Here is a 20,207-nt window from a genome sequence, read left to right as displayed (position 1 = left end):
AATACACACCATCATGTATCATTCCCATCACCATTGGTAATTTACACCATCATCCATAACAACCATTGGTGGTGGTGGAGATTGTTGATGCATAGGTTTTAGAAAGGTAATGTGTATTAGATGAAATTGACGTTCATGTTTTAAATTGGTGATGTAAATATCTTAAATAGCTAATGCTTAATTGTCAATTCACAATTTAAACAGGCATTGCATTGGATTATATGCTTATTGGATGGGATGATAGTTAATGCATATATTATAAGATATTAAAGAGTTACAAGTATATATTTTAAATATATGATGTGCATGTTTTAAATTGGTGGTATATGCATCTTAAATAGTTGATGCATAAAAATCTAGTGCACATGTTTTAAAAAGACGATGCAAACATTATAAACTTTTGATACCTATATTAAAATGGTCAATCTATACATGCTTAATCATCGATGCATGTATTTTAAGCAAGAGATTCACACGTTTTAATTAAGCAACACACTATTTGGTTGGGAGCTGATACACATGCTTTAAATAATGATGCGCATATTTTTAAAGGATTACATTATAAACTGCTAATGTACATATTTCTAAATGGATGATCTATGCATTCTTAATCATTGGTGCGTATATGTTTTTAGAGAACTAGGTCACTTGCATGACTTGAAACATAATAATAAATCTTATAGCAAAACTAAGCACGTGTAGATCACCTTTTTCAAACGTATGCACTAAAATTTTATAATATGTGCATCACTTTCTTAAAAAATTTTGCATTAGATTCTTGTGTATTAGGTACTTAACATGTTTTGCATTTTCAATTTAAAATACATGCATTAACTGTCATCCAATATCTACATTGACTTTCAACTGGATCACTAGCAACCACAACTATTATCAACAATTGTAGGCAGTAGTGGAGATCGTTAGCAATAATAGGTGATGATAAAGATAGTAAGTAGTTGTAGAGATTTTTGGTGGTGGTGTACAATAGTGGAAATTGCAAAAGATAGATGTAGCAGCAAAGATCATCAATGATGATGTGTTGTAGTGAAGATTATCGATGTTGATGGCTAATGCGAAGATTGTAGGAGGTTGTGGGTGGTATTTGTAGGCGATAGTTGATGATGGCAGAAATTTTCAATGATGGTAGTTATAAAGATCGCTAATGATGTTAGAGGTTAGAGGTGATAGACAATGATAGGTGCTAGTGGAGATTGGAAGAGATGGTAAGTAGTGGATGATGGTAGATGGTTGTGTATATCACTTTTGGTAATGAATGATGATGAGGATGACTAATGGTGGTGGGTAATGATGGATAGTGAGAGATTCTTTATCTTCCTCTCTTGTTTTACTTAAGCTTATCTATATATATTTTATTTCATATATATCGTATATTGGCATGCCATATGATTAAGAATATCTCAATCTATGAAAAAACAGATGATTATTTTATGTAAAATTACAAAAAAATGGCTGTTCCCATGGAAAGTCAAAATTAGGGCGGCCTCTTTTTCCTAAGGCCCAACTATTTTTTCACGGCCTTTGATGCAATATTGTTTACTCACCGGCTCACCGCACTCTATTTTGAACCCTAATAAAGAGAGCGAAATGTCGACGGTCCGGTCTCCTGCTTCTTGTCCCTCAGTTTCCTTTTAAAATTTCGTTCTCTTTTTGTGGAGAGAGAGAGAGAGAGAGAGGGAGAGGGAGAGGGAGAGGGCATGATGAGGGAGGAGGAGGTGGAGCGGATTCGAGGGGTGGTTCGGGACTGCGTGAGCAAGCACCTGTACTCGTCGGCGATCTTCTTCGCGGACAAGGTGGCGGCGGCCACCGGCGACCCCGCCGACATCTACATGCAGGCCCAGGCCCTCTTCCTCGGCCGCCAGTATCACCGCGCCCACCACCTCCTTAACTCCTCCCCCGTCCTTCTCCAGGATCTCCGCTTCCGCTACCTCGCCGCCAAGTGCTTGGTACCCCCTCACCCGTTTTCTCGCTCCCGCTCCCTTTTATTCGCTTTCCGGCACGGAATCTTGATCCCGGCGGTCAATTGTTTTATCGGGCATTTTTTCGAATGCCTGGCCTGCATCTGAACTTTGTCCCACTACGTGTTGTCTAATTGGCTGAAGGGCACCATTCTTGATAACCGCGTATTTCTATGGATGAATGGGCACCAAAACCAACATATTATGATTATCTTTTTATTGGGAAGTTAACCAAAATTTTTACTGATTTTCGTCTACAGCAATCTAAAAATAACTCAACAAAGTTTAATCTCTGGTTTCGAAAAATTCATTAATATGTTAGTAGCCTCTTCTTTGAATGAAACGGTTATACATTTTTCTGCCGTATTTTGTAAGAAGATAGTAAAAAATAAGACTTCCATCTAACAACAAATTAAAGAACGTGTTAGATTTTGATTTGATCATATCCTGGAGTAGATTTTACTGCAGCATTATAATATCATAATATGATGTATTGTGTATTGGAATGTATGAAGCTTGCAGGCTGATGTTTTTCCATTCCTTTTCCCAACTTTTATGTTCGATTAGGAGGAATTGAAGGATTGGCATCGATGCTTGATGATGCTTGGAGATGCTAAAGTCGATGAACATGGGAATGTTCATGCCCAAACGGATAATAGTGCAATGTACTTGGACAAAGATGGTGAAAATCATGAAATCAATGTAAGACGTTACTTTATTTTCCAGCCTATAATGCAAAGCCTATTTAATTCATGACTAATGAGATTTCTCATTAGTATGCGGGAGCAAAAATAGTTGACCCAAGTTTTTTGGATGTATTTGGGTAATTTGAGCCATCCTTGACTGCATAATGCTAATGCTATTTTGCAAAAAACAATTTCTTAAAACTTATTTCCGTTTTTCTTATATTTTTCATTTTTGATTACACAATTTCCATTGGAGGGTTTTTTGTTTGATGAAAAGTATAACCCCAAATCAGATTAAACAAACTCGTGGAGTATAATGTATATGGGTGAAAAAGCATCCACGAAGTATTGCTTTACCATGTCATTTGCATGTGTAGAATGCTCATGCTGCTCTGTACTCTATCCTGTTCTTTCTTTCCATTTTCATGAAACCACTTCTCCTCATACCTTTGTGGTTTGTTTGTTTTAAACTGCATCAATTTTAGTTATGATTGATTGTTACTTTTCCATCCAAGTGAAACTATTTTCACTTTGAGGTACAAAGTTCAAGTCCTCATTTCTCTCAGCAGATTACAGCAGCAATTTGTTTTTTACGTGGAAAGGCATATGAAGCTTTGGAGAATCGTGCCCAAGCCCGACTATGGTAAGTTGTTGTTGTTATTACTTTCAGCAGCTGTGTTTTCTTGATTGTCAGTGTCATTATCTCTTTCAGTAGCACGACATCTTTCTCTCACATTCAAAACATATGATTGTCGTGGTAGTTCATGGCTAATCAAGCTTTTCGTCCACATTTGCATTACATGTAACTGTACAAAATATACTAAAAGAGTGACAGTAGTAAAAATATCATGGATTTCAACCTAGGACCAGGTTAACTGAGTCATTGACAGTTACCCGACCAACAGGATGGTGTTCAATTCTCAGGCCATGTTGGTTTTAGCCTTCAGCTCCATTTGGTCAAACACTTGGAATGAATGCCTGTTTAAAATCAACATAGTAGCTATGTTCAGAAAATGGCAGATGCATGAAAGTTTACTGTCCCTAAAGGCAAAAATGTCTGTATAACAAAGTTATCTTATATTGCTTTTAAAATAATCTTAGGACTGCACAGTTAATTTTTAGATAGACTTGGGAGATAATCCCTGCAAACCATTAAATTAAAAAAATGGTACAATGTGTTTAAATGTCTATTTCTTATGGCATATATGGTAGAAAAGATGATGTTATAAATAAGCAGGAAACATAGTGGAGGCTTTAAATTGATTTTTTATTGTAAAATCTCTGGCTCTTTAACCTTACCTCATTAATAATCTACAACCCACTAAAGGCCTGTTCTTGTTCTGTTTGTTTGACATGCAACATATCTTCATTGTGCTCTACTGCTTTTCTGTAGGCAAAATACAAACCAATACTGCTGCTGATTGGCTCAAATAGTGACAAAAGGAGTAACCGACCACGGCTGAATTCCTAGTTGCTTCATGGCTTTTGTGTGGAATGTCATATACAATACGTAGAACTCATTATCAACATATCGTGGGTGTCTTATTGTAGAAACAGGGTCTGGATTGATGCCCCCATTCCAAATTGATTCAAACTGAAAACAGGATATTTGAAACTTGGTGCAGACCATGCCTGGCTAAAAAAGGATATCTGTCGGATTAGAAATTGATAACTTTAGGGCATTTTGGATTCATGACAAGATGATGGCATACAAACATGTAAACATATTTTATCGATGATTTTCCTCATTTTGGTATTAATATTGTGTTATCTTTGCTTATCTATTATTTACAATATCATCTTTGTTTGCATTGCTAGGCAACTTCTGGTAGTTGTTTAAATGCTGAAAATTGGATTGCTGTTCTTCAATGATTAACTTGCATGTTCAAATAAGCAGCTTGCTTTATCTGATTTACATTCAGTGCTTTAGTTATTACATTAATTGTTTGATGCAATGCCATATAATTTTGAGAAATATGATCATTGTCTCCACCTCTCCGGGTTGCTAATTTTAGTTTTGTCATGAGGTTTTGACACTGCATGTTGCACAAATATGCTTATCTAGTTTGCCTTGTTGATGGTTCTCAGGTACAAAGCGGCTGTTAAGGCAGATCCCCTATGCTATGAGGTATGCTGAGATGTTGGCTTTTGTGGAAGTATATGTTTAATCAGCATCTATTGAACAGAAAGGCTGAAGGTGACAGGCCGAAGGATACGGTCTCCCTTGACACAGAAGAAGATGAAAACATGATTAACTGGCCAAAATACATTTCAATAGAACCGACATGCTAAATACCTAGTATTTTTTTTCATTAGCTATTCTCCATGTGGAACATGATTATAGATGGTGTAGCCGTGCTATGATCCTTTCAGTTCTAGTTATCTTGAGCAAGTTTTGAAAAGCAAAAATCCAACATTTGAGAATTTGCCAACAGCTTAAGCCCTTTACTATGGGGCCGTTTGTTTGCCCGTAATTCACTTGAATGCACTTCAGATACAGGCTGCAATTGAAATGCTACAATTGAATTTGTTGTTGCAAAAACTGTCTATCTAGCGTTTGTAAATGAAAACTACAAATACATTTGCATCTATTTGGTTGTAAGATGTCAAAGAAGTATAGTAACCTGCAAATGATCTGATGAGATTATCCCCCTGAAAATAGTGATCTGTTTACTTTTTCTATCCTAATATAATAATTATCATATCATTTTAGTAATATTATTAAATCATTATTGAACTATGATAACAATAATCACTATAGAAACTATGTCAATATAAAATAATTTAATGTTATATCAGTTAAATATATTATTACAATAGCTATTAATTCTTGCATAATATTTATTATAATATGATTATGATTATTATTATTATATTATATAGATTATATTAAGAATAATTGAGATATAATAGTAATAATTAAATAAGTATAATATGATCATAATAAAAAAAAATTATATTACTGAATGATGATTTTTTATAGTTATAATGGAAAGTTAGTGTTATTATTAAATAGTATTTGATTATTATAACAATAGTTAGTAACTATAAAATAATCTTTACTACTATAATAATTAGATATGTTATAATCATGTGTCAATAATATGTATTATAATAGCTAATAATTATTATATAATTATTATTATACTATAACAATGATCATAGACTATAATAGTTTGTAGTAAGAATTATTACGATGTAATAAGAATAATTAAACAAGTATATTACGACTATAACAATAGTGATATTATCAAATGATTATTATAATATTTCAACAAGTATTTTAATCAAAAAATAATATTGTTAGTTTTTTGTTGAATTACTATAGCAGTTACTGCTATAGTAATTATATCTCTATAATAATTTGATAATATAATAATTACATTAATGGAAAAATTAATATTTTTAAATTTTTGTTGAATTACTGTAACAATAACTGCTATAGTAATTATATCACTATAATAATTTGATAATATAGTAATGACATATAATGTAATAACCATAAACATATTTATAATATGTTTTATTATAATAAATAATAATTATTAGAATTGAAATTATAATTTAATTATTATTGTATATTATATAGATTATATTAATAATCACTATGAAACTAATAACAATAAGATAAGTGTATTATGATCATAATAAAAAATAGTTATAATGTTAACAACAATTATTATATTAATACACTATTATAATTTTTTAAAATTATAATAATTTTATATATCATTGTAACATATTTATATTCATAATATATTTACAGAAATAGTTAACATATATTTAATATATTAAAATTATACAATATTAAATTTCATTGGTTGGAGAGTGGTGAGAGGACTCCTTTAAGGGCCGCTTCCAATTGCAACAAATCTTGTAATTGGAATTGCTGCCAATTTCGCCTGAAGTTCCAATTACAAGATTTGGGGTTTTTTTGTAGTTCAATTGCAACCTACAATTGCAATTTTAGGCATCCAATCAGTTATTTTGGATGCATGCAATTCAATTGCAGTATTTTTAATTACATCCTGTCCAATTACAGGCAAGCAAATGGCTTCTATATGAATTTCACTTCAAGGGAAATGATGTTTAGCTGGATCCCTTAAATTTTCATATTGAAAAAGAAAATTGGAATAAATTATACCTATTTTTTGGGATCACTTTGGTTTCTACAGGGTCACTGGTTTCCCCTTATTTGTTTTAATAAGGTCATACTCCTTCACAACTTGACAATATAAGTTCACAAGACAAGCTTCGTAAAAGTCATACAATTTTAGAACCATTTGTTGAACAATTTGACCATTAATACAATACACTCAACCAAGGTCCGCAATCTTGTTATCGGTTATTGTATTGATACGTTACTGGTTTGGTACGGTACGATATGATGTGCATCCCATACCGAGACAGCTCTCGACCTCTTTTTTCTCATTTTATATCATGGTACCATTCAAAACTAGATGGTATAGATCGATATGGTACAGCACGCACCCCGGTTTGGAGTGGTACCGAGCGGTATAGTACAGTTCTACTCGGTTCGCACTTGTATGGACCTGTTTGACTCATATACCAAACAGAACTTTGGTACTATACTGATATTTTACTGATATAGTATGGTACAATTGGTGTGGGTCGATAAATGTTGGTATGACTGACCTTGGCGCCCAATTTTACTCCAAATTTCTTATTTTCTTTGTTTATCTGCATGTAGTTCATAGTGAACATAATTATACAATAGTGACTTATTTTTTTTTAACTTATTTAATTAGCATGGTTAACTAGCCAAGGTCAGTATTAGCTGCCATATCTTTTACTTTGAGATAAAGTGATTTGCTTGTTTTGGGAACTTGTATCTACGGACTTTAAAATGTTCCTATGATTGCTTTTTTGTAAAGAAAGCTGTCTTCTTTCACTACATCTGGCTTATGCCCTTTTATTGCATCTCTCAGGCTTTGGAATGTTTGGTTGACAATTACATGCTGACTTGCGAGGAAGGTAATATGAGAAAACTGATCATGTTCGTCGCATATTTGAGCTTTATGATTATATGATTTAATTCGTATCACTACTATATTGTGTTTAATGAGGTAGAGGTTTCATTGTTAATAACAATTTATAGATTATTTTGACAAAAAAATTACTATTGTTATCTTTGTTTAGATGTCACATCATATAACTTGTAGTGCTCTGGAACTACATTTGGATATTTATAATTTGTCCAAACTGTTTAATTTTGGCTGACCAGTCTAAAAGGTGTATGGATGTGATTTGACACTTTGCTAGCATGTTTACAGACAGACCATGTCAAGCACTCCAGCTTTCCTCTAAATATGCAGGTTTAAAGAAAAATGGATTTATTGTGATCAAATTGTACAAATTTGGACCAAGTTCCATTACCTAATCGATGTTCTAATTATTATCCATAATATCATATCTTACACTGGTTATGTTCAAAGTGTGGTGTTTAATTTGTTTCGTGCATCTCTAAATATTTATCTTTATTGCTTAATAATAGCACTGCTGTAACATTATAGAGTAATATAGCATTGCCATTATGCGGAAATTAAGTGTGACTATACTAAGATGCATCAAAATACCTTAGATTGCTTCCTTGTAGTGGCCTATGTTTAATTGAAATTTATCATGTTTTACTTTTAATGCATTCTATTTGAAATGACTAGAAGAAAATGAAACACCAAAATATCGTTGGCCAATGTGCTAAAACATGCATTTGAACCTTGCCATAGTTTATTTGTCTAGTTTAACATAATTTATAAAGAAGGGTGGCCTAGTGCACGAGGCTTTTGCCATTATGGGGTATGAGGAGGGTTAGATATACGTAGCTTTACCCCGCATGCGGAGAGGCTATTTTCTTGTTTTAAAGCCGTGACTGCCAGGTCACAGTGGAGCAATCTTACAATCGTGTCAAGGCTCATCCACTCTAGTTTAATAAAATGTATACTAAAATTAAAATACAACGAGAAGCAGAATAATAATATAATTGTACTTTATATTTTGTAAATTTGACAATTGTTGTTTCACTACCATGAAAAACATGATATATTATGATATTATCACGATTAGCCTTACATTTATGAAATCTTTTTGATTGTATATTTACTTCTCTGGACATTTTTTAAAATATGTAGGAGTTATTAATTTGATTTTCTCAACTCCAATCTTGCATAGACAAAAAATGCTTGAGTTGGAGGATGACATGAGTTGGTTGGCTACACCTTGCCTGGCAAGCTAAAAGGTTTTCTGTTAGCTAGCGTGGCCAAGATATATTTTATGAGTAACCACATGTATGTAAAAGGTTTTCTGTTAGCTAGTGTGGCCAAGATATATTTTATGAATAACCACATGTATGTATCTGGTGCATTATAATTTACAAGAAAAAGCTCTAGAAGTATAGAATTTTATTAATATCTTTACATCTTGTAAATAGTACCTGTGCCCTCATTTTTAATTTTTCACTTTCTCTAATTAATATAGCTTTTAGTGAGAGTTTGAAGAGTTAGGCCCATATTAGGTAGCAGCTTGCCTGGACCTTTTGTCCTAAACAAGCGCAATGGGATTTCTAGCAATACTAGTTAAAATGTATCATGAGAAAATATGCTCGATATTTTCTTTAAACCTGTACCTTTTCTCTTATATATTAATTAATAGTTGCTGATTTTATTGTACTTAAAATTTGCAGCTGTGTAAATCTGGAATTTTAAAGCCTAATATACTGAACATAGTGGCATGTTTCAGAATCGAGATTGTTGTCATCTCTGCAATTTGGGAAAGATGATAGGTGGCTATCAACATTTTATTCATGCTTGATAAAGAAGGTAACATATTATGGTGTGTTTGTGAATATAGTATTTGATAATGAAAAGTATGATGACTAGATTTCATAGTTCACACATCTTGATGCCTTTTATTCTGCACATATGAGTTTCATACTTTTTATTTTTATTTTTTTAAAGCATGACAAAGAGCAAGTTGTAGAAGAAAAGTTCAGGGAGCTTGAAAGAGAAACTTCTGCTTCTGCTCCTTCAGATTCATCATTTGGTCGCACATTAAGAAACAACGCCGACTTGTTGGCTTGCAAAGCTGAATACTACCATCAATGTGGAGAGTATCACAAATGTTTTGAACTCACTTCTGCGTAAGTTGCTCAATAACTTTTGACCATTTTGACTAACTTACTTGATTTGAAGTTCTTCAAATTTGTTCCAATCTGCATCTATTTCAGGTTATTAGAAAGGGACCCTTTCCATTCCAAATGCACATTAGTTTATTTGGCAGCTGCTGTGGAGCTTGGCCGCTCAAATGATATCTATATGATGGCATGCAATTTGGTCAAGGATTATCCTCAAAAGTATGTGTTTGCCCTGCTTTATAGTTTCATGGTTCTTGTTGATCTGTTGCCTCGTTCCATCTTTTGCCCATGTTGAAGTGGGTTGCTCGATAAAGAGTCTTCTGATATGTTAAGACAGGCAACTACGTGACATGACAGCCTGATACATACTACCACTTCATTTATTTCATTTATTTATAAAGTAAATCGATCTACTGCAGGTTTCCAATTCATGGGCAGAGATTGAGACTTATAGATTTGCCACTTTCTCCTATGAATTACCTAGATGTACCTATGTAGTACATACATCAAAAACAAAGAATGATCTTACCTGCGCTTGTACACCATCAGCTGTGCGTTGTTATTGCTTATGCAGTTTGGTGGGAAATGTGGCAAGAGGGATGAAGAATCTAACAAAAGACTGAATCTTAAATGATATTTGTAGTGACATATGGTCTATCATTTGCTGTTTGATGGAGACAAGTGGCTTCTTGTGTTTGGAGTGTGATCCAGTGTTATGTTTGTTTGCTTTCTTTTTGGGTCTTCCTCACACATCATTGCAGTAATAATACGTTGGGAAAACCTTTCTTTATTCTCCATCTTGCATTCTCTGATTTTTCTACAGCATTTTTACATTTCAGTAAATGGAGAGATGTTGCAATCTACACCTAATCCATAAACTGAAGAGAGTGATGTTTGTCTAGCTTTCACATTTGATTTTCTATCAATAGCCTTTTCACTGGATTGCCTCTTAGTGTTGTAGGTTCAACTGAAGGAATTGCAGTGTTACCTTCAAGTTTGATAAAAGCAAGTTACTGTACATGAGTGAAGCCTTTCAAGTATACACAATGTTCTAAAATATATCCTTAACAATTAGTTCAGCTGAAGATAAAATGTCTAAATATGGATGAAATTGTTGCACACATGTTTCTATATTTTGTTCTTTCATGATGCCATTGTCTGACTTGAGATGCACCCATTTTCTTGACATCATAACTCACCATTGTTTTCTAGAGCTCTATCTTGGTTTGCTGTGGGATGCTACTACTATTGCATCAAGAAATATGACCAAGCACGAAGATATTTTTGGTAAGTACTGCATGCTTCTCAGGATGATTTTTTTTAAAAAAAATCCATAAAATTTGTTTACTTGTTGCCCAATGCTATTTTTTCAAAAGGCAACTATTTCGTCATTTATGTATTTACATCTTTTGATTTATCCTTCCCTTCTCCCCCTTTTTCTTTTGAAAGTGATTGTGAAATACCAGTTTGTGTCTAATTATCTCTATCAGTTCCATGCAGTTGTCTTGCATATTGTGTTCCTTGAAAAATACTGCCTGTGTGTTTTCAACTTCTTGTATAACTTGAATTAATGGCAACTCTAGAGACTGGTGAAGAACTCTGGTAAAAAACTTACCCTGTTTGGTAAGGAAAAAAATGAAAAAAAAACTTGTATTATGGTGCTGTCATCTACCAAAAACAATCAATTCTGCTTCATGCTTATTTGTTTAGTAAAAGGTTTCATGTGAGATTGGTCAAAAGACAAAGGAAGGAGATTGGTCAATGAAATAATAGACAACATCAGTTTGGCATGTGATTGTAAAAGCAGTAAAGTGCTGGTTAGTGCTTTTACATCTCATCATCCAAGAAAGTTATGAAAATGGTATCCAGCTCTGAAGCATTTTGAAAAGATTTTTACGATCGGTTGTCAACTTGACATCATCTCTCTGAGAGTTGTTGCTGTATTTTTGCTCAGAATAAACTCAAAGTGTCACACCTTCTGAGAGCTATTGCTGTAATTTTGTTCAGAGTAAACTCATAGTGTCACACCTTGGACCTTTTGTCCTCTAAATAACAAGCATAAAACATTGAAACCTAAGTTTTTGAACAAAAATACTGTCTACCTGTTAAGTTCATCTGGTTGTCAATGTACCTAAAAATTTATTTTGCTCAGGCACCCTTGGAGATGAGAGCTGAGAGCTAATACTGCAGATGTTAAGGAAAACAAGAAACTTGCCGGGTAAACACTCACCCCTAGAATCTAAATACAAGACCTCGATAGATTTCTGAAATTGGGTATGTAATGTAGTGAATTGCTGATATCTCTAGCTAGAGCACTAAATAGAAATACAAGAAACTCATCTCAAAATAATCATCCACATAGAAACCATAATATATATCTTCTTTAGAAACAACAGGAGCACGCCTACAAATATCAAACTACCAATAGAAGCAATCTCTAGGAAAAGAAAAGTGTTTACGGATTGTTAGTTTGCATGTATAAAGATGAGGTACAAAACTAATGGCACCATCATGCTTGATATATTTGACCTTTTGACCAAGCCTGCATAGCCATAGCTTAAGGGCTGTTGAAGACACACCAGCAGTTAAAACAAAATGTAAGCTGGATGAAAATTGGTGTCTAAGAAGACAACACATACAGATATCACTTGCAGATACTAAATTTGGAATCTGAGTTGATGTTTGATTTTGATTGATGTTGCAAATATTACTTGTTTGCTGCAATAGCTGCCAGGTGATTTAATTCAATGTTGGCTAGCTCATTTGTATTTTAATTATTTGGATGCCATGCGATTGTTAATAATGTATTTATTCTATTGTAAGTTTTATTTCTCGCTATGAAACATTTGTTTTGGTTTTTTTGGTGCTTATTGTTAGTTATTCAATATGATTTCTGTTATGTTCTTTCCCTACATCTACTATTCACTTCAGCTTCTCACCGTTAGGCCATCTACCTCATAATGCAGAACAAACTGAATGCTTGTAAGGATGTCATGGGCTGAAATTTTTATCCTATTAATTATCACTCCTTCAATTGCATTTCATTGTGCAGCAAGTCTACAAGTGTAGATGGGACATTTGCTCCTGCTTGGATAGGTACTGGTAATGCTTATGCTGCCCAAGAAGAGAGTGATCAAGCAATGTCTGCATTTCGCACAGCAGCTCGTTTGTTTCCTGGGTAAAATTCTTGCACATATAGGTTGTGATTTCTGCTTTGCTAGTGCTTCATGTTAAATGAAACCAAAATTTTCTATTTTCTTTTTTTCTGTACCAAGTTTGATCTGGTACATTACTAGGATTGGTGATCTGAGGATTTTAGTAGGTCTCTCTGTTGTTACCTTTTATATCTGTTCATTTGTTTAATACAGTACAGCCTAAATTCTCATGGTCGTTGCAGTTGAATCTTGTCTTTTTATTCTCAAAGGCATGCAACATTTAGGTTATTGGCTGTATTTCAAGTAACAAATAATGGATTTAATGGCTTTGCTGCTTTTGATTGAGAGGGAAAACTTTTATAGGCATCTGTTATGATTAGCACGTAAATTCTTGATGTTCTGTAATTACAGGTGCCATTTGCCAGCATTATACATGGGGATGGAATACATGCGAACACACAATTTCAAACTTGCAGAACAGGTATATGTAACTTTTTGTACTGGATAGTTTATCAGAAATTTAGTGGTTCTAGGATATTCGTTACTCAATCACTTTTTTTATTATTCAGTTACTGTGCTTATTTGGTATACTGGAGGTTGTGCCTGTACAAAGGGCTCCTATTTGCAGGACGCTCAGAAAGGAGAGAGAAGATCTAAATCAATCTGGATAAAATGTTTTTGAGAGTAGTAAACTTGATAAAAATGTTAGGACTTGAGAAAGCATATGTTGCAGATAATTCAGCCCTTGACATGAGCAAATGGTGAAAAGGATTGATAAGCTGCTCCACATGTATGCGTTATGGCTTGTTGTTGATGATTCTGTTGTTACCCTGCAAAACCTAATCTACATGAGAGAATTCTGTTTCAACTTTGGTCACTTGTCTTCGAATCTCTTAAAAAATGCTCTAATAAATCATAGCTAACAATATATGAAATTGAGAGTAAATTATGTCCAAGGTAAATCAAAGAAATATATTGGTTGTGATTTCAATCTTCGGAAATCCAATTTTTGGTGTAATTCCTAAAGTAAAGATGCGAAGAAAAAACTGCTAGAAATTTAGATCATGTTCTGTCCTATTTCACTATCAAATGAGTGGTGAAGGTGAAGATGGGGGCTAATAGAAATAAGTTATTGCATCATAATATGGCGAAGGTGGCAACCAAGTGTTGGGATTTGGGAGGCTTCTTTCTTTCTTTTCTCTTATTTTTTGGTTATTCTCAAGTAAACAATTGTTTGGAACTTATCACAGATATGTGTCTCTGCATGTTCTTTCTCTTATCTTGCAAACACTTCCTTCTTATGTTTATTTCAGTTCTGATTAGCATCTTACAAAGATTGTGTTGTTGTATACTTGTATGGTGTAAGTTCTCTATTTAATTTAACTTTTTTCTTCATGATGCACGACGGAAGGTCCATATTCTGCATTTCTCAATTAGTTTAACCTGCTCTTGTATTTCCCAAATAAGTTACCTTAAAACTGTTCAAGGGAACTATCTATTCTATGTGATGAATTTAATTTTTAATTTATCAGATATATGACAATGTAAAAATTGAATTAGAAAGTGATACTATCTTTTTCATTTTAGTTAACAATAGAAACAACTTGTTGAAGTTTTCAGTATGCCTTTTCTTCAGTTTTTTCTGCAGGCAAAAGCAGTCTGCCCTTCTGATCCTTTTGTTTACAACGAGCTTGGAGTTGTAGCCTATCACATGAAAGAGTAAGAAAATTTCCGGCCAGGCTTTTTTTTTTTGGATAGAATTCTTTATTGTGGTAATTGAATTATCATCTAGTTTGCGTGTGAACATAATTATTTTAATGACTTTTAGTTTAGGAAGTTTTTGAGAATTGGCGTGGTTGTGCTCTTGTTATCATTAAGAACTTGTATTTTTATTTGAGGGATGTGCACAATCTATCACGATGTCTAATAAGCATCTCCCAGTCAGATATACAGTCATGCATCTGTTTATGGATGTGCATGCGTTACTTATCTTATTCAGTAATATCGCTTGACTGCTTTAGATGGTCTGCAGCTTTTATTAGTCCTTTTGAAACCTTTTAATATAGACGTTCAAGCATAACATGCATCTGATAATTTGTTTCTCTTTCTTGTGCTTATAGGTATCAGAAAGCTGTTCTATGGTTTGAGATGACATTGGACCATGTTGCATCTTCGCTAAGTGAATTGTGGGAACCAACTTTGGTGAATCTTGCACATGCACAGAGGAAGCTAAAGTATGTTGACATGACTCTGCAGGATATTGAGTCTTACCTTTCATCGAACAAGCATTGAAGCTATACCTTCAATTTTCTTGATGGCTGCCACATCAATAATTGCTTTAATGTTCTAATTATATTGCTTTAAGATTTTGCATAATTCTAGTGATGAAATTTCTGATCATCTTAGTTCATTATAGAAGTTTAAAAGCATATAATATCCTAGGATAAAATCATGGGCTTGTTTATATGAAGTGTGCATTTGTGAGATTGTCATATGATAAAAATTATTTACAATCAAAAAAATTGCTGAATAATACTTGATAAATCAATACAAGATATTGAAGATGTTCTCTCTCTCTCTCTCTCTTTTTAGATTCTGAATAATTGTTGTACACTTGAGGGATCCCATACAACTCGTTTTTTGCTCTTACATCATTTAGTTGCTTAATTCTCTTCTCATGGAGGATGAATATGAAGATGCTGTTTAGATTGGTTGTAACATTTGAAGAGGAAAGAGATTAATTTTGGATCATTAATTTTATTACAAAGCCCTGATATTCAGGTAAATAATTCTTACAGGAGGTACCATAAGGCAATCTCCTATTATGAGAAGGCGCTGACTCTTTCAACTCGAAATTTGAGTGCATTTGCAGGTCTGGCTTACACTTATCACCTGCAGGTATCTTCACAGCTTCTTGTTTTATTTTACTTTGCCTGTATTATATATTTTTATCCCTTAGCGGTCATGAAACAGAAGCTTTCTGTAAGAGAACAAAGGTGGTTTATAAAGTTGCACCAGTTGCTACATTCTCATTATTTGTGGCATGCTCGGACTGTGTAACAGCATTGTGAATTGAAATTAGGAAGTTATGACTTAACAAGGCTGTACCGAGACATCCACTAATTAGAGAAGTTACAGGGGTGGAAAACTGGGGGCTACTGTCATTGGTGTACAGCCAACTTTATGCACTAGAGTACACGATGATCACAACCTATTGAAAGCTCCATCTCTAGAACACCAGTAGTAAATTTTAGAATTTATCCGCAAAACTGGGGATGTTGATCACCTAAATGAACAAGTTCTTTTATTGAGAGCTCTTTATTTGGTAGTTTACTCACAATTATTTATTTTCTGTTTGCAGGATAACTTTGATGCTGCAATTACTTATTATCACAAGGTAAATTAACGGGAATACTTTCTGATTGTAATTGTGATTTCACAGAAGTCAGTAAAAAAATTATTACATAGATGTCGCCGAGATTCATTTATGAGGAAGCAGCATTTCGTAGACCCGGGGTATGCCCATCTGGACTGGACATGGCAGAATAATTCTTCTAGGGGCTATTTCCCTTCTAGGATGCTCGTCAAGAGCATGATAATATTGAAAAAGAAAGGAGATTCTCTTGGAATGCAGGGAGAAGGGAATGGTGAGGACTGTGGGGTAGGTGTATGGTTGTAGAATTGAGGTTGGACTGTCCGACAACACAATAATGTTTAAGCAGATAAATTGAGCATTCCATTGAAGAAGTGATCTAGTCAGCCAGAAATCATGGTATTGAGAGGTCTGCATCTGTGATTTTGTATTTTTCCTCGCTCTCACTGACACTGAGCTGGCCAATGGCTGAAGGCTATATTTCTCACCCACATATAATATGTCATCAGAATATGTTAATGACCGATTAGACCCCGACATTGGTTTAGAATATGATCATCTTGTACTACAGCATGAATGCTTGTGCACGAAGGGAATGGCCTGTACTTTTCTACATCCACTTCTATCCAAGAGAATTAGGAAATAAGGAGTGGCAAGTATTAACAAGGGCTTGCTATATCATCTTATTAGGTCCTGACCCTGGTAGTTGCAGTTTCTCTTTGTCCGTTTGTTGTGCTGTTTTTGGTTCCATCTACTCGAGCTTAAGTAACCACTTAAATCTCGTTATGCTTTCAGGCTCTATGGTTGAAACCGGATGACCAGTTTTGTACAGAAATGCTGACATTCGCCCTGGAGGATGAATGCCGGGGCACTAACCGGAGAAAGTGAATGGTATATGTTGCTGCATCAGCCGATGTATGTAACAAAAACATTCTGTACAATTGGCAGCAATGATCCTGATATAGTTTATACCACTGATTATTCTGTAAAATTATCTTATTTTTTCTGTTCCTTTGGAATATTTAAGCGAATTCACATTTTTTCCAAGTTTTATGTCCTCTTGTTGAGCTATTTTACTTGACCAAAGTTTTGAAATGACACCTAATTTAGGTGCAATTTTAGCCATATTATGTTTAAGATTTGAGTAGCAATTGATTGATGATCATTGTCGCTGGCAATGCCAGAGTCACTTAAAGGATATTTTGCTTATAAACGTGTGTGCAGAACTATCGCAAGGTCTCATATCCTCAGTAGTTCCAATTTTTGTTATGGTGTCGAATAATCTATTTTTAAGTAGGTCACGCTATTAGGGGTGGCTATTGAAATGAATGTGCACTGGCATCATCGCGATCCTGGCAAAGTTGTGGTTGGAAGCCGTAGCTAATAAGCTCACCACATCCACGATCTCATGGAATCGCGCCTCCTTAAAAACAGTAGTGTAACAAAGCATGCTCCGTTTGAAAATACACAGGGTATATTGGAATAAAAATTGACCCCGACTAATGCAATTTGAATGAAATTTCCACTGTCGTGCTGCATGGTTTTCTCAAATGGCGTGCACTAGAAGCAGCAATTATTCGATGGGCTCCGTTTTGTTATGCGAGCAAAAGGACTCACGGGGGATGTGAAATTTGTAGCCCTCTTCCCCTGGGCATGCGTGGGTGGTTCATGAGATGAAGTCCCGCAGTACATGAACCGCATCTGATGTGACCTGCCTGGTATCATTTGCTCACTGCCACGTCTTTCGCTCTACGAGACCTGGAGCCGGAATCGCCGCAAGTCCCCCCCAGCCAAAACTCTTTCCCGCCTTTCCATGCCATTTTCGTAAATCCAATCAAGAAGCTGTACGGAAGTACGGCTTCATGCGGCACTTCCTCCTTCCACCCTCGCCCGCCGATAAATACCCTCTCTCCTCCTCTGTTCCTCCAACACCTCTATCTCTCTCTCTCTCTCACTCGAAGCTTCCATGGCTTCCTCCTCCTCCGTTATGGGCGTCCTCGCCCTCTTCACCGCCTCCCTCCTTCTCTCGTCCGCCGCGGCCGGATCGCTAGCTCCGCCTCCCCAAGAACCGCACCAGGCCTTCCTCCTGGCCCCGATCCTCTCCAACCTCGGCTTCCAGGAGCTTGCCATGGCCGTGCCCGCCCTCTACTCGCCGGTCCTCTCCGCCTGGTCCGGCCCCCTCACCCTCTTCGCCTCATCCGACGACTCCCTCCACTCCTGCCCCTCCTGTTCCCCCCTCCGCCTCCTCCGAGAGCATCTCGTCCCCGGCCTCTTCTCCCTCCCGTACCTCTCCAAGCTCGCCTTCGGCACCAAGCTCGAGACCGCCAGCCCCGGCCGCTGCCTCACCGTCACCTCCTCCTCAGCTGCCGCCGATCTCCGTCCCGGATCGACAGCCAACTCCTCTGACGTCAAGATCTTCGTCGACGACGTCGAAGTCACCCGCCCGGACCTCTTCAACGACGGCCGCTTCGTGATCCACGGCATCGGCGCCTTCGTCGCCCCTCTCTCCCCTCTTTCTTGCAGCCCCGGGGACCCCCAACCCGCCTTCGCCCCGGAGATTGCCGCCGCCGGTGCCTCCGATCGCCCCGGGTCGTCGATCGTGCGGCTGATGCTGCGCGACGCCATCGTCCGCCTCCGCGACAGCGGGTTCAGCATCCTCTCCCTGGCGATGCGCGTCAAGCACGCGGAGCTCTCGGGCCTCCAGAACATGACGGTGTTCGCCCTCGACGACCCCTCGATCTTCGCCGGCGGGCATGCGTACGTGACGGAGGTGCAGTTCCACGTCGTCCCCAACCGCCTCCTGACCCACGCCGACCTCCTTAGGCTTCCGCCGCGGGCCGTCCTGCCGACGCTGGGCCGGGGCCAGCACCTGATGGTGACGCACGCCGCCGCCGTCGCCACCGGCCCCGCGGCACTGGGCCCCGCCTCCGGCCTCCGGATAAACTACGTCCCGATCAAGGTTCCCGACGTGGTGACCAACGCCCGGATCGCGGTCCATAGCATCTTCCTGCCGTTCCCGCACCTCTACCTGCCGGTTCAGCCGTCTGCGGCAGCAGCGGAGGGCGGGATCTATGGAGAGGGGAAGGGGCTGGGTTCCGTAGAGTGCGCGGTGGCTACCGAGTTCGTCGATTTCATGGACGATGGGCCGTGATGTGTGAGATCTGTTGGAAAAGGCTCTACGTGGCCCACATACATAGATTAGTTGGACAACTTTGGACGGTAAGTAACTACCTAAAGGAGTTTGCTAGTGGAAAGAAAACTGATAATATTGATAAGCATCCCTAGTCTAGTCTATTTTTAAGCCTGTGATGCTATCAATTTTATGATTTTATGGAGGCATAGGTTAGAAAACGTTTTTTTTTTTTTTATTTTTTTTGTGTGGATAGTCTCTAATCAAATACGTACAATTATAGCTGGAGGTACATATTACTAATATCATCGCTGTATAAAATTATTTTGCTTAAGATAGTTTCTTATATTGTGGTATCAGAGCATCCTCTAGCCTTATTGTTTAGTATTTAGATTTGAATCGTATATGATCTTGATATTATGCGGTTAGTTTTTATGTACCATATTTGTACGTTTATTCTAGCATAGTAGAAATTTTGTAAACAATGTTGTGGAATATCTTTCAAGCAAGATTTTTGTTTTGTTTTCATTAAAATAAAAAGAAGGGGAATAACGGACGATGGTGAAGCCACGACCGGTGCCACTATTTGTCCATCCTTCAATCTGGCGACCGGAAACTCATGGCTGCATTGTATCCATTAATTATCTGAAATAACAAAACAGCTGTTTTTATCGTTGTTGATAGTTTCGGAGCATAGAATATCTATAGTGTCAAGAAATGTAAACAGTTCTGGATTT

At 36.5% G+C, this 20,207-nt stretch overlaps 2 protein-coding genes across 3 annotated transcripts; both read left to right on the top strand.

Annotated features, from left to right (window-relative positions):
- The first annotated feature begins 1,616 nt into the window (after positions 1 to 1,616).
- Positions 1,617 to 17,477, top strand: APC6 (anaphase promoting complex 6). Of its 2 annotated transcripts, none has more exons than XM_026804163.4 (16): positions 1,617 to 1,964; positions 2,544 to 2,678; positions 3,229 to 3,305; positions 4,751 to 4,790; positions 7,612 to 7,657; positions 9,419 to 9,498; positions 9,637 to 9,818; positions 9,906 to 10,031; positions 11,025 to 11,099; positions 12,865 to 12,990; positions 13,379 to 13,448; positions 14,604 to 14,686; positions 15,088 to 15,201; positions 15,766 to 15,865; positions 16,329 to 16,364; positions 17,136 to 17,477. In XM_026804163.4, exons 1-16 carry the CDS (start codon positions 1,716 to 1,718, stop codon positions 17,226 to 17,228), a joined length of 1,632 nt encoding a protein of 543 aa, XP_026659964.3. In that variant the 5' UTR covers positions 1,617 to 1,715; the 3' UTR covers positions 17,229 to 17,477. The 2 variants fall into 2 exon arrangements, with proteins under 2 accessions (XP_026659964.3, XP_008787886.3); XM_008789664.5 differs by having other exon boundaries at positions 1,619 to 1,964; positions 3,232 to 3,305.
- Positions 17,478 to 18,175: 698 nt separating this feature from the next.
- On the top strand, positions 18,176 to 19,589 carry LOC103705864 (fasciclin-like arabinogalactan protein 21). Its single transcript, XM_008789748.4, has one exon. The coding sequence runs from the start codon at positions 18,307 to 18,309 to the stop codon at positions 19,489 to 19,491; it is 1,185 nt and encodes a 394-aa protein (XP_008787970.4). The 5' UTR covers positions 18,176 to 18,306; the 3' UTR covers positions 19,492 to 19,589.
- Positions 19,590 to 20,207: the final 618 nt, after the last annotated feature.

Source organism: Phoenix dactylifera, chromosome 15 (genome assembly GCF_051530095.1).
Source record: "Phoenix dactylifera cultivar Ajwa chromosome 15, Ajwa_hap1_PhDact_Kaust_v1.1, whole genome shotgun sequence".
Taxonomy (NCBI): Eukaryota; Viridiplantae; Streptophyta; class Magnoliopsida; order Arecales; family Arecaceae; genus Phoenix; species Phoenix dactylifera.
The sequence above is the reverse complement of the archived record's forward strand: the minus strand, read 5'-3'. Positions and strand labels throughout refer to the sequence as shown.

Bases quoted from the DNA above. Each gene is read 5' to 3' on its own strand.
- APC6 (XM_026804163.4), top strand. From the start codon at position 1,716: ATGATGAGGGAGGAGGAGGTGGAGCGGATTCGAGGGGTGGTTCGGGAC. The intron at 7,658-9,418 runs GTAATATGAGAA...GGCATGTTTCAG, and splicing joins CATGCTGACTTGCGAGGAAG to AATCGAGATTGTTGTCATCT. The intron at 10,032-11,024 runs GTATGTGTTTGC...ATTGTTTTCTAG, and splicing joins GTCAAGGATTATCCTCAAAA to AGCTCTATCTTGGTTTGCTG.
- LOC103705864 (XM_008789748.4), top strand. From the start codon at position 18,307: ATGGCTTCCTCCTCCTCCGTTATGGGCGTCCTCGCCCTCTTCACCGCC.